This window comes from Microtus oregoni, unplaced genomic scaffold, assembly GCF_018167655.1.
Source record: "Microtus oregoni isolate MIOR12 unplaced genomic scaffold, Mior012 000041F_ref0000270, whole genome shotgun sequence".
NCBI classification, from domain to species: Eukaryota; Metazoa; Chordata; class Mammalia; order Rodentia; family Cricetidae; genus Microtus; species Microtus oregoni.
Window position 1 is genome coordinate 16,925,318 of NW_024543208.1, and position 12,670 is coordinate 16,937,987.

The following is a 12,670-nucleotide window of genomic DNA, read 5'->3' on the forward strand; positions in this document are numbered from 1 at the left end:
GTCATTTGCCTTTGCTCCACCTTCTCCACCGCCGGGTCTCCTCTGGGCCCCGCTACTACGAGAGAGTTTTCCTGCCGGAAAGCAGCTCGCCGCTGCGGCAATTTACGACATCGGTTGTGACAGGCCCTGGGAACATCCGGCTTCCTCCCTTCACTCGAGCAAAAGCCGACGTGATGTTCGGGGCTGGGGACGAGGATGACACCGACTTCCTCTCTCCAAGCGGCGGGTGAGTGGTTGAGATGTCGGGGCCGGAGCGCAGGGCCGAGAGACCGGTGGGTGGCTGCAGGGGTCCGTCTCTTCCGGGTCCAGACCCTGGCCGCACTCTGGTGTCAGATTTGGTTCAGGACCTGGCATCTCCCTTGACACCCTTTTGCTTTATGAATCACAGTATCTCCAGTGAAATGGAGATGATTGCCCAGAAGACTGCCTGCCTCGGGGCTTTTATAGGACTCAGCTCCTATAAATATGAGTTGTAAACTCAAGAAACTTTCTCTTTCCGGTGAACCAGGTGGTGACACTTTGAACCAGGAGCTGGAGGGTCAGCTTCCTCCAAAGCCTACCGTGGACGTTACCTTTTCGGTGGTTCTCTGCCTTCACAGCCCCAGGCAGAATAGACTGCTTTATCTCCTTCTTCCCACGAGTCTTTGCACGTGGAAGCCACTGAAATCTAAGTCCTGACAGAACTGCTTATGTTGCCGTTTCACTGTGGCACTCGGGACTTTTACTCCCGGATGATGCTGATTGCTCAGGAAGTGCCTGCGAAATCACCCAAGGCTTAAAGCCAGCGGGAGAGACGTTTTAAAAGGGAGGTTCCCCGCCTTTAACAATTAACTTAGTGTTGTTCATCCTTCCATTGTCTTAGTGGACCTCTCGACTCCCTTCAGCCTTGGTAACTGCAAAGCTTACATCTTTGCAGAGCCCCTCTTTGAACATGTACTGTACAAGTTTTCTGCATAGTGATGAACCTACTTAAGAAAAGACAGACGCATCAACATGCCCATCCTATCAGATGCTGAGCGGTCACAATAGTGATTGATCTGCTATACTGGAATTCAATACAGAAATGACCGTAAAATGACTAGCTCTCTTTTGGTTTTACTTATATGTGCACACATGCATGCATGCACACACACATGTGTGCATGTCACGTTATGTGTGGTGTATGCATTCTGTGAACATGTTTGTAGAGGACAGGGGTTCACTATCAGGTGATCTCTGTAGCCTTCCACCTTATTTTTTGAGACAGGTTCTCTCAGTGAACCTGAAGTTACCATTTTGACTAGAAAAATGTTTCCATTCTTTCATATTTCTCCCCAAACATTTACAACCTCTTCTGCTGTTGACCTGATTTTCAGCCAAAACCTGTTTTGTGTGTGTCTGTATATGGGGCCTTTTGAATATCTTTAAAGTTTGTTTATTTATTTGAGATGGTTTCACTGTGAAGCCCTGGCTGCCCTGGAATTCTTTCTGTAGACCAAGCTGGCCCTGAACTCACAAGGATCTGCCTGTCTGCCTTCTGAATGCTGGGATTAAAAGCATGTGGTGTCACACCTAGCTTTAAGGCATATTTTAATTTCATAGTCTTCACTATGTGAGAATATTTAAAGGAATTTTAAGGCTCTCAACTTCCATGCATCAAAGAATCTGCTGCTGACTAGGCAGATGACAGTCATGTGCTCTTCTCCTGATTCCTGACCCAAGAACAGTTTTTCCGGGATCAGCTAGTCTGCTTCCCTGAGCAGGTCTGCTTCCCTGAGCAGGCTTCATGAAGGACTCGAGATTCATTACAGATATGACTGAGGGTCCTAGGATGATGAAAGACTCAACAAAAAAAAGGTAGATTGAGTTTTGTCCCCAGTAGTAGTTAGGAAACCAGAATCAAATTTAAGCTTCAGGACAGGAAAAGTGAGCTGGGAATATGGTGCAGTGGTTAAGTGCACTGGCTTCTTCTCTTCTAGAGGACCTGGGTTTGATTCCACTACCCACATGGTGGCTCACAGCCATCTCACTCCAGTCCTGGGAATCCAACACCGTCTTCTGGCCTTGTTGAGCACCAGGCGTGAACATGGTGCACAGGACACACGTGCAGACAAAACACCCCCCCCCCACACACACACACATTAAATGAAGAAACAAGACTACAGAAAGTTTCGTGAGCGGTCTCTGATTTGGCTTTGTTAAGGAAGTGGAGCAGCTGACTGTGAACACGACACTGCCTTTCAGTTCCTCTTTTGCAGTGCAGTTTACTTGTAAAATGCTGCCCGCAGTGTGACTTAACTTCACAACTTTCTTGATCCTCCTTAGGATATTGAAAAGTAATCAAAGCACGAGTACTAATGTCTAGGATGGTTGGTTATGTGACTGAATTCACAGAGATCCGCCCGCCTCTGCCTCCTGGAACTAAAGGCGTGTGCCACCACCGCCTGGCCCTCCTTACTTGTTTGTTTTTGAGACATAATTTTACTGTGCGTCTCTGGTTGGCTTGGTACTCACAATTTATGCCAGACTAGCCTCCATCTTCTGCTAAATCCACCTGCTTCTGCCTTCCGTGTGTTGATTAACCAGACTAATCTAACCTGAGCAAGTTCCCCAACGTTAAAATCAATGGTTAACCTAAAAGCAGTAATCAAAAGACATGCCTTCTCCTTTGGTCTTAGCCCTTTCCCCACGTTTATGACTCTGAAATGAAGAAATAGGCAAATGTCTGCTAAGTACATCATATTTGACTTCAGCTAATACGGAGAGGAATAAGGCATAATTCCTACCCTTTAAGCAGTAGAATAAAATCAATCCAGCAATGATAAACATAAAATCAAAAGGCTTTGAAAACTTTAGATTTATTTACTTAATGTTAGTGTGTACGAGTATATGTACAGGGTGTCAGGTTCTCTGAAGCTGGGCTTGCAGATGGTTGTGAACCATCATCTGGATGCTGGAAGCTGAACCCAAGTCTTCTACAAGTGCTCTTAACATCTGAACCATTTTTCCAGCTCCCACAAGGCCTTGTTTTGAGATAGCATCTCACTATATTACACTGTAAAATTTTAAATTCCTGGGCTCAAATACTCGAGTGAGTATTCTGAGCTGCATCCCACCTGTCCTTCCTTTAATGTCAGTTATTTGTGTGCAAGCAATAATACCTATCATGGATAAAGCCTTGACAACCTAAATTTAATCCCTAGGAACCACACAAAGATAGAAGATGAGAACCAATTGCACAAAGTTGAATTGCCCTCTGGTCCTGCATGAACATACACGCCCTACACAGGCAAACACATACACATTGTACATACAAAGTAATAATAAGTTTTAAAAAATTTAAAATGATAAAAGTAAAATGCTGCAGGATCCCCAGCGGCTGCAGCAGCAAAAATGCTGCAGGTCCCCGAGCAGTAGCAGCAGGCCATGAGGAGAGACAGACGGATGGGCACACCATAAGACTGCACTGCAGGTCTCCGAAGGCGGCTGGTCCCAGGCAGGGAGACACACGGCCAGCAAGAGACAGAGACATGGATAGGCACTCCATGCAGAATGAGGTTGGATATTTATTTAGTGGGTTATGGAAGGGAAGGGGGAGAAGGAGAAGAGAAGAGCAGAGAAGCAGAGAGAGGAAGAGAGAGACAGAGAGGGAGAGAAGGGAGAGACAGAAGTGGGGAGAGGCAGAATTCGAGAGGGAGATGAAAAAGGAAAGGAGGAAAGGATTCAGGCTGGAAGCTGAAGATCTCTTGCCTCAGCAGATGGGGGGAGTGGGCGTGGCTTGTCTCTTAAAGGGACAGGACAGATCATTACAGTTTTTCACTATTCCAGAATTTTACTCCTTTATGGAATCTCAGCCAGGCATAGTGGCACGTCTTTAATCCCCAGCACTCAGAAGCAGAGGAAGATAGATTTCTGTGAGTTCAAGTCCAGCTTGATGTACAGATCTCATAGTCAAACAGTCTTTAAAAAGAGAGTCCCCCTCCCTTGCTTTCTGTCATCCTTTCCTCTCATGTCCATACTGCTCTTCCAATAAAAGCATTTCTCCTGTTCAAAAAGAGAAAGAAAGGCAGACAGACAGACAGACAGAAAGAAAGAAAGAAAGAAAGAAAGAAAAGGAAGGAAAGAAGGAAGGACAGGGAGTCTTTAAGTCACCCTGGCTAAAAGAAAAATTCTCATTTTCTCCTATGTTCTTTTAGCATTTGTTGATATCATACTTGAATCAGCATTACTCTCAAGTATTACATTTGCATTGTAATTTAAACCTTTTTGTCTTTAAAGTAAACGTTTGTGGCCCCATTTGCAGGACACTAAAGGAAGCATTCTAGATTCTTTAAGAAAAGAATAATAGGTCCAAACCATATTGAATGTATTTTGTGAAATACTAATATGTATTTGTGCACACATATGAATTATACTTTTTTTTAAGATTTACTTATTTATTATGTATATAGTGTTCTGCTTACAGGCCAGAAGAGGGTGCCAGATCTTGTTACAGATGGTTGTGAGCCATTATGTGGTTCCTGGGACCTCTGGAAGAATAGCTAGTGCTCTTAACTGCTGAGCCATCTCTCGAGCCCATGAATTATACTTTAAAAAAGCTAGATTTGAGTTGTTGAGAAGTTTCAGAATTTGTACACCCCAACTTAGGAGAAGAGGAGTTCAGGGCTAGACTGGATTTTAGAGTTAATTGTTTTCTCAGTTGATTTGTGTTGTTATAACAGAATACAACACACTGGGTAAGAATTAAAAGAAATTTAGGACTTAGTTAGTGGAGTACAACACTCTAATGGTTGCCCCTTTGGATAACTCATAATTTGTGATATCTAGTCTCTTCATTTGACCATAAACTTCTGGAAAATGAATCCGTTTCAGCCAGGCGGTGGTGGCGCATGCCTTTAATCCCAGCACTCGGGAGGCAGAGGCAGGCGGATCTCTGTGAGTTTGAGGCCAACGTGATCTACAAGAGCTACACCAGGACAGGCTTCAAAGCTACAGAGACACCCTGTCTCAGAAAAAACAAAACAAAACAAAACAAAAAAACAAAACCCCAACAAAACAAAAAACCAACCAAACAAACAAAACAACTGAGGGTGGTCTTGGAGATTCTCAAGACAAATATAAGCACAAAAAAGTTTCCGGGAAAAGCGAAGAAAAGATGATAAAAATATTTTCACGGAAACATGCTTATTAAAAAAAAATCCAGTTTTGTTCACCTGTGTTTACCTAGCACTTAGTAGTGCTTAACATCTTTGAAGCCCTAGGAGGCATCTAACTTAGATCAGGCTAGCTTCCAGGGAGACCAAATGCAGGAAGAATGCTTCAGGTAGGAAGAATAAGCATATCTTAAAGGCTGGAGTTTAAAAAGATCTTGCCTTGACCCTCTTTAACACAAGTTGCATGAAATCTGGTGCCCTCTTCTGGCCTTTGTGGGCACTGCATGCATGTGACACAGTCTAATGCGGGCAAAATCACGATTTCTAGGACAGAAAAAAAAGAAGGAAACACACATACACAAAACAAAACCCAACGACAACCAATGACAATAATATTTAAAATCTTTTAAAAGAAAAGAAGCTGAAAGTTCCATATAGTAGCTGTGGCACAGACTTAGAGATAAGAAATGGCCATGTCTGAAGCCTTGGAAGTAAGGGGATGAATTTTTAAAGGATCTTCTAAAACCATCTTCATTTTGTAGAGTTTGAATTAGAAAAAAATATTTTTTTTACATTTATTTGTTTCTTATTTATAGTGTGTATTGTGTGTACATGTGAATGTGTATCTATGTAGATGCATGGATACACACACGTTTGTCATGGCGTGAGTATAGAGGCCAGGGGCATCTTGTAGGAATTGTGTCTCTCCTCTCACCACATGGTTTCTGCAGACTGAGCTCATGTCATCGGGACTGGCGACAAGCACCTTCACTTACTGAGCCATCTCTATCTTACTAACACTGAACAGTCATCAGGAATGATTATGTAGGTGCGGTGTGTGGAATGCATGAGAAGTAGAGAAGAGTTGGGTCTGGTGGCACAGGCCTGTGATATCGGCTGCACAGGAGGACTGAAAGGTCAAGGCCAGCCTGGCAAGACTCCGTCGTGATGGTGGTGGATGTAGCCTGGTACTGGAGCACTTGCCTGGCGTGTTCAGTGCCCTATGGTCACTTCCCAGTACTGGAGTAGGTATGGGGGGAGAAAAAACTGCACAAGATGTAGGTAGGGGGTTGAATTAGGAGATTATTGCAGTGATAAAAATGATACAGAGGTGATGGCATCATAAATGATGTCATGAGGACAGTGAGGTGGGAAGTGGCAGTGAGGTGGGAAGTGGCAGTGAGGTGGGAAGTGGCAGTGAGGTGGGAAGTGGCAGTGAGGTGGGAAGTGGCAGTGAGGTGGGAAGTGGGGAATGTCTTTGAGAAATCTTTACAAAGTGTAAATCAGATGGAACTTGGGTCAGCTATTGATTTCAAATAACAGATATAATCTTGATTTCAGAGAGCTTCAGCTGTTACTTCTGTTACCGAATGGTGGGCTACACTACCAAAGATATTTACGATCACAGGCATTAGCATTTTCAGTGATTAAAAGTTTGAGATATGTCATACGGAATTTTATTTTCATTTTTCATTAACAGTGCCAGGCTGGCTTCTCTTTTTGGACTGGATCAAGCAACTACGGGCCATGGAAATGAATTCTTCCAGTACACAGCCCCAAAGCAGCCTAAGAAAGGCCAGGGAATAGCAGCAACAGGTAATTTAAGAGGCATTAGCATTGTGTCTTAATGGGTTGCTTGGATGGCTGTCTTTGGAGGTGACGTGCTTTAATGGTTAGTATTGGTTGCTGACTTGATAGGATTTAGACTCACTCTGGACTAACTGGGTGAGGGATCCAGCTCAGTGGAAGGGGAAGTGAGATGAACAGCAGCATTCATTTCCCTCTACTTCTTGACTGTGGTACACATGGCCAGCCATCTCATGCGCCTGCTGCCATTCCTGCCCCCACAATGGACCGTGCCCTCAAACTGAACCAGAACACACCCTTCCTTAAGTTTTCTGTCAGTTATTTTGTTTTTCTATCACATGAAGTTGCCAGTACTCACACCAAGTCCTCTGTCCTCCATCAGTCAGCCCAAGCTCACCACCAGTGATCATTGCCTCTAGAAGCTCTCCGGTCCCGGGTTCGAGCAGCTAGATGGTGGCCTTTGTTGGGAACTGATGGGGACAAATTCTTCTGCCCTTTGTGCCCAAAACCGCCCAAAGTGCTCATTGTTACATTGGTTCATTCATCGTGAAAGGCACAGGAATCATTTGTTAAACGGCATCTGTGGAAAGGAAGGGGCGTGAGAGACTAATACCTCTATGTGTCTTCGGGGCTTTACATGGATCGACATACTTCATACTCAAGATAATGTTGTAAAGTGGGTGACGTGACCAGATTTTGGAGGCTATGAGGCAGAGTTGAAATTGGAATCCTGAATTGACTGAATCCACAGCATTTTCTTTCCCCTACACCTTGCCAAAGATGATAAGGGAGCCCCCAGGAGAGCAGGTAGTGGTGGGCATTAAATTAAATACTCGAAGACTGAAGTGTGCAGAGGTAATGCTAACTAGTCTGAGGATCCACAGCTGGGTACTGAGAGAGCAGCTGAAGCAGATCACTCATGTATGGCCGTGTAAACGAAAGGCATAAGCACTCCTGTCCATTCCTTCCGACTTTAACCTGGTATGTTTCTGTGATCCTTGTAGTGTGTAGGGTTTTCCTTACATTCTAGATGGTTCTGCAGCTGACACAGTTTGAGTATCTTATAGTTCAGTTCCATTCTGAAGCAATCCCTCGGATTGAGGTTTAGTTTTCTGAGACTTCCTCACTAAGAAACCAGGCCATCTGTACTTCTGACTGGCCAGGGGCCCCATGACACCATCTCCTGGGTTCAGTTAATTGACAGGACTTGTGCATCGAACTCAGGGTAATTATTTGTTTCTTTAATGTTGGTTTATTAAAAAGATATTATAGAGATACATATGCACATCTCTTCATGTGGATGAGGAGATGACTGGAGGGGACAGTGGTAGAAAGGTCTAGAGATGTCTAGCTTCTGGGCCCTCTCCCCCCTGGGTGCACCGCCCTCCTGGTATCTGTGTTTTACAACCTGGAAACTCTTCAATCTTTGTGGTTCAAGAGTTTTTATACAGCTTGCTGTAGCCTATCTTTCCTGAAAGCCGGTGAGAGGAGCTAGAAGTTATAGTCCCTAATTCTGTAATTGTTTTCCTGGTGGCTGGCTCTGTCCTGAGGAGCCTCGGCAGCAATGTCAAAAAATAAAATTTCAGAATTTTTTTCTTTTAGTTTTTTTTTTTTTTTTTTTTTGAGACAGGGTTTCTCTGTGTAGCTTTGGAGCCTGTCCTGGAACTCTCTCTGTAGACCAGGCTGACCTCAAGCTCACAGAGATCCGCCTGCCTCTGCCTCCCAAGTACTGGGATTGAAGGTGTGCGCCGCCACCGCTCGGCTCAGAAAAGTTTTAAGATTTTTTTTTAATTATTTTTAATTTAAGTGCATTAATGTTTTGTCATGAGTGTCAGGTCCCCTGGAACTGGAATTACAGACAGCGTGAGCTACCATGTGGGTGCTGGGAATTGAACTTGAGCCCTCTGGAAGTCAGTCAGTGCTCTTAACAATCATTGAACCATCTCTCCAGCCCTTGAGACCTTTTAAAACTGACTTTTATTTGCAACTCTAGAATCAGGAAATCCCATGGTATAAAATGAGACGTTCTGATAAGTTGAGGGTAGGACCTTGGCTTTATATAGGCAAAAAAGAGCTGAAGAAGTCAGATTCCAAAAAGTAGATTAGCCATTTTCAAGTTCTTTTCCCTGTAAAAGAAGAAAATAATCAATAGATACTGGTCTATGTGAGGTTTCTGACATGTCACCAGACACAGCCATGTGCAAATTTGGGGTCTTGGATATTATTTATCTCTCTTGATTTAAAAGATCAGTTTTAAAATCTTTGTTTTTCTTGGCGATATGGAATTATAAAGCAAGTAACTGTATTTTGTTTTTTTTTCCTGTTGGAGCCTTTGCAAAAGCTAAGTCCAAAGCAGTGCCTCTCACCATGTAGACAAGGCTAGCCTCCAGCTTGACATCCTGCTGTTTCTGCCCTCACAGGCTGGGATTCCAGGCATGGCATGTGTCACTGTGCCTGACAGTGCACAAACTCGGCTACGACTCCAGGGAATTTTAGGGCGCATTATCAAGAGCTAATGCATTTCTTAAACACATTCGTACTGCTCTTCACACTAAGGAAAGCACAGAGGATTTGGAAGTGGGAACAAGAGCAAATTGGGGCTACCACAGCCCATCAAGCTCTGTGCCCCCTTGTGCACCCCTAGTTTCTTCACTAGCTGTGCACTTCTGCCCCCATGTAAAGGCCTTGAGCATACAGATCTGAAGGAAAACAAACTACCTCAGGCTTATCTGATGAAATCATTACATTTTGTTTTTCATTTAAAAAGTGGATTAGTTGCTTGTATGTATGTAGATAGGCATGTGTGCGTCTGGGGATCAGAGGACAACTTGTAGGGGTTAGCTCTCTCCTTCCACCATATGGGTTCCAGGGTCAGACTCAGGCCACCAGGCTTGGCAGCAAGCTTCCCTATCTTCATAAAGGTAGGAAAATTTATTTTTTCCTGTGGAAAAATATTTTTCAAGTGAAGGAGAAACTGGAAGGCAACAATACAGATTTTGCCTTAAAGAGATAGTAGGTCGAAAGAAAGCCTTTTTTTTTTTTTAATGAAGAGATTAAAAGGGACTCAAGAAAAATTCACTAGTAATTAGTGACGGAAACAAAAATATCTAACCATCTCCTGAACAAGGAGACATTCAGTTAAGGAAATTTTAAGACAAGGAAACTTTGTTCAAAATAATTTTTTTAAGACTACACATTGCAAGATTTTCTTTTGCATGCCAAGTCCAAAAATCTGAATAATGTTGGCTTCAGAGAAGGAGGAACTTCAAGTCAATGAGACTCTCAGGGTGATGGCCATGCTCTTCTTGTTCCCCTGGCAGACGCAGACTCAGTTTCCTCTTCAGAGCATGAGCTGGGGGGATACTAGCCCGAGAGTGCTGCAGGGCTGCCTGACAGCGGGGAGGCTGCAGGGCTGCCTGACAGCGGGGAGGCTGCTGGGCTGGCCTCCACAGATAAGGGTTTACACTTGTCTAAATTCTCTAATGCTGGCCTCCCCGCTTCTGTAGATTGCTTCATCAGGAGAAAAGATTTGTCTTAGTACTATATACCTAGGAAGTACAGATTAAATTAAACTGTATGTTGTTTTCTTTTTTTTTTAAATATTTATTTACTTATTATGTATACAATATTCTTTCTGCCTGTATGCCTGAAGGCCAGAAGAGGGCACCAGATCTCATTTCAGATGGTTGTGAGCCACCATGTGGTTGTTGGGAATTAAACTCAGGACCTTTGGAAGAGCAGGCAACGCTCTTAACCACTGAGCCATCTCTCCAGCCCTGTATGTTGTTTTCTAAACATAGTAAGGAAAACATAGAACATAAGAAAATAAGCAAATACCACAGTGGACACTTGATTTTCACAACTGTTACCATTCATTCTAGGCCAGCATCCTGCTTCTGGACCTGAGCCCAGGGGAGATGTTTACTTTCCTGTCCCCTTTAATCAGTAAACCAGATAAAACAACCACGCGGCAGTACTCCTCCTGTCCTGTTTCTCCTCTTACTTGGGGAAGATTTAAAAAGACGGTTTCCCATAGGCAGTGATGTGGGGCAGTCACAGCTGTACTCCTGATGGGAGTGTAAATTGACATAGAATTTCCCAAGGTACCGCTTCCCTCAGAATTCCATTTTCAGGAATGTAGTCTAAGAAAAGAGCCAGAGGTCACGTTAAAATATGTGTGTGTCTTAGGAATGTTTACCAACAAAGAAAATTTGATAACTGCCCAAAGAAATGTAACATAGTTAGAAGTTAGGTAAATTCTTGGGACTGGAGAGATGACTCAGCAGTTAAGAGCACTGGCTGCTCTTCCAAAGAACCGGGGTTCAATTCCCAGCACCCACATGGCAGTTCACAACTATCTGTAACTCCAGTCCCTGAGGATTGGACACCCTCCTACAGACATACATGCAGGCAAAACACCAATGAACATCAAATAAATAAATAAATCTTTAAAAAGTTAAAAAAAAAAGAAATTAGGTAAATTCCTAGAATAGGTCATCGTATTTTGTGTAGTTAATCAAGAAGCAGTTTGGGCAGTGGCCATGAGCCGTCCACCTAGGTTTGTTTTGGAGAATATAGAAAAGACTTATGAGAGTGAATGAGAAATGGAAGAGGCCAAGTCGAATCTTCATTTTGTATTAAAATACTAAAAATGCTCCTGTAGAGCTTATGTGCACAGAGAAATGCTTCAGCTTACTGGGATTTGTTTTCATTGTGCTTTCTTATATTTATCTGACTTTTTAAAAATATTTTTGAGGCAGGGTTTCTCTATAGCTTTGGAGCTTGTCCTGGAACTAGCTCTTATTGACCAGGGTGGCCTCGAATTCACAGAGATCCGCCTGCCTCTGCCTCCCGAGGGCCGGGATTAAAGTGTGCGCCCCACTGCCCGTCCCTGTCTGACTTTTTACAATGTCCTTATGCTCTAAAATTGAGGGAAGTTGTTCCAACAAGAAAATAAGAGAGGAAAAGGCGTGTGAAAGTAAATTCACTTGATTTTTATTTAGTGTTCTCTTATTACTTTTCTATGAAGATATTCACCTAGTGAGCTTAGCTTGTAGTTTACCAGTAGGTGTGGTGCTGAACACCTGTGGTCCCATCACTCAGGGGGTTGAGGGAGGGAGATCATGAGTTTCAGGCCAGGTTGGACTACACAAAGGAGACAAAAACAACAGAATGCAATTTGCCCTTAATGTGCCATTTTAAAACATTAGTTTTAACTACTGGGTGTAGTTTAAACATTGATGCAAAAATACAGCCATCACCTCAAAGGGACAGAGTTTACTGTAAGTCAGCTATGAGCCACTGTGGCCCAGGATCACAGACTCAGGCCTTCTCAAACCTCATGTTACAGTGTGGTGAGAGTCACAAATGGGGGAACTTTTCACATGATTGGGGAACAGAAGAGAGAGTCACAAATGGGGGAACTTTTCACATGATTGGGGAACAGAAGAGAGAGTCACAAATGGGGGAACTTTTCACATGATTGGGGAACAGAAGAGAGAGTCACAAATGGAGGAACTTTTCACATGATTGGGGAGGTCATTGTTTATTTACTTACTATGTTTTCTTTATTTATTTTTTAAATTTTATTTTTTTTAAAAAAACAAACTATCTTTATTCATTTTACATGCCAATCCCAGTTCCCACTACTTCCCCTCCTCCTGTTCCCTTCACCTTTATCCCCCCCATCCCCCCACTCTTCAGAGAGGGTAAGGCACATTGCTTGGGGAAGGTCTAAGGCTCTCCCTGCTATATCTAGTCTGAGCAAGGTATCCATCCAAAGAGAATGGATTCCAAAAAGCCAGTATAAGCAATAGGGATAAATCCTGGTGCCACTGCTTGTGGCCCCGCAGTCTGCCCCAGCCATACAACTGTCACCCCCATTCAGAGGGTCTAGTTTGGTCCTATGCTGGTTCCTTCCCTGTCAGTCCAGAGTTGGTGAGTTCCCATTA

At 43.5% G+C, this 12,670-nt stretch overlaps 1 protein-coding gene across 5 annotated transcripts in view; it reads left to right on the top strand.

The window, feature by feature from the left end:
- The first annotated feature begins 111 nt into the window (after positions 1 to 111).
- The window catches only part of Fkbp15 (FKBP prolyl isomerase family member 15), a 61,073-nt gene continuing 48,514 nt past the window's right edge, over positions 112 to 12,670 (top strand). For 4 of the 5 annotated variants that reach the window (XM_041632440.1, XM_041632441.1, XM_041632442.1 and 1 more), the window contains exons 1-2: positions 112 to 226; positions 6,613 to 6,728. In XM_041632440.1, coding sequence (XP_041488374.1) covers positions 174 to 226; positions 6,613 to 6,728 — 169 coding nt within the window. In that variant the 5' untranslated portion in view covers positions 112 to 173. Of the gene's footprint in view, positions 227 to 6,612; positions 6,729 to 12,670 lie in introns of those variants that run through there. The other variant, XM_041632445.1, reaches the window with a different exon arrangement.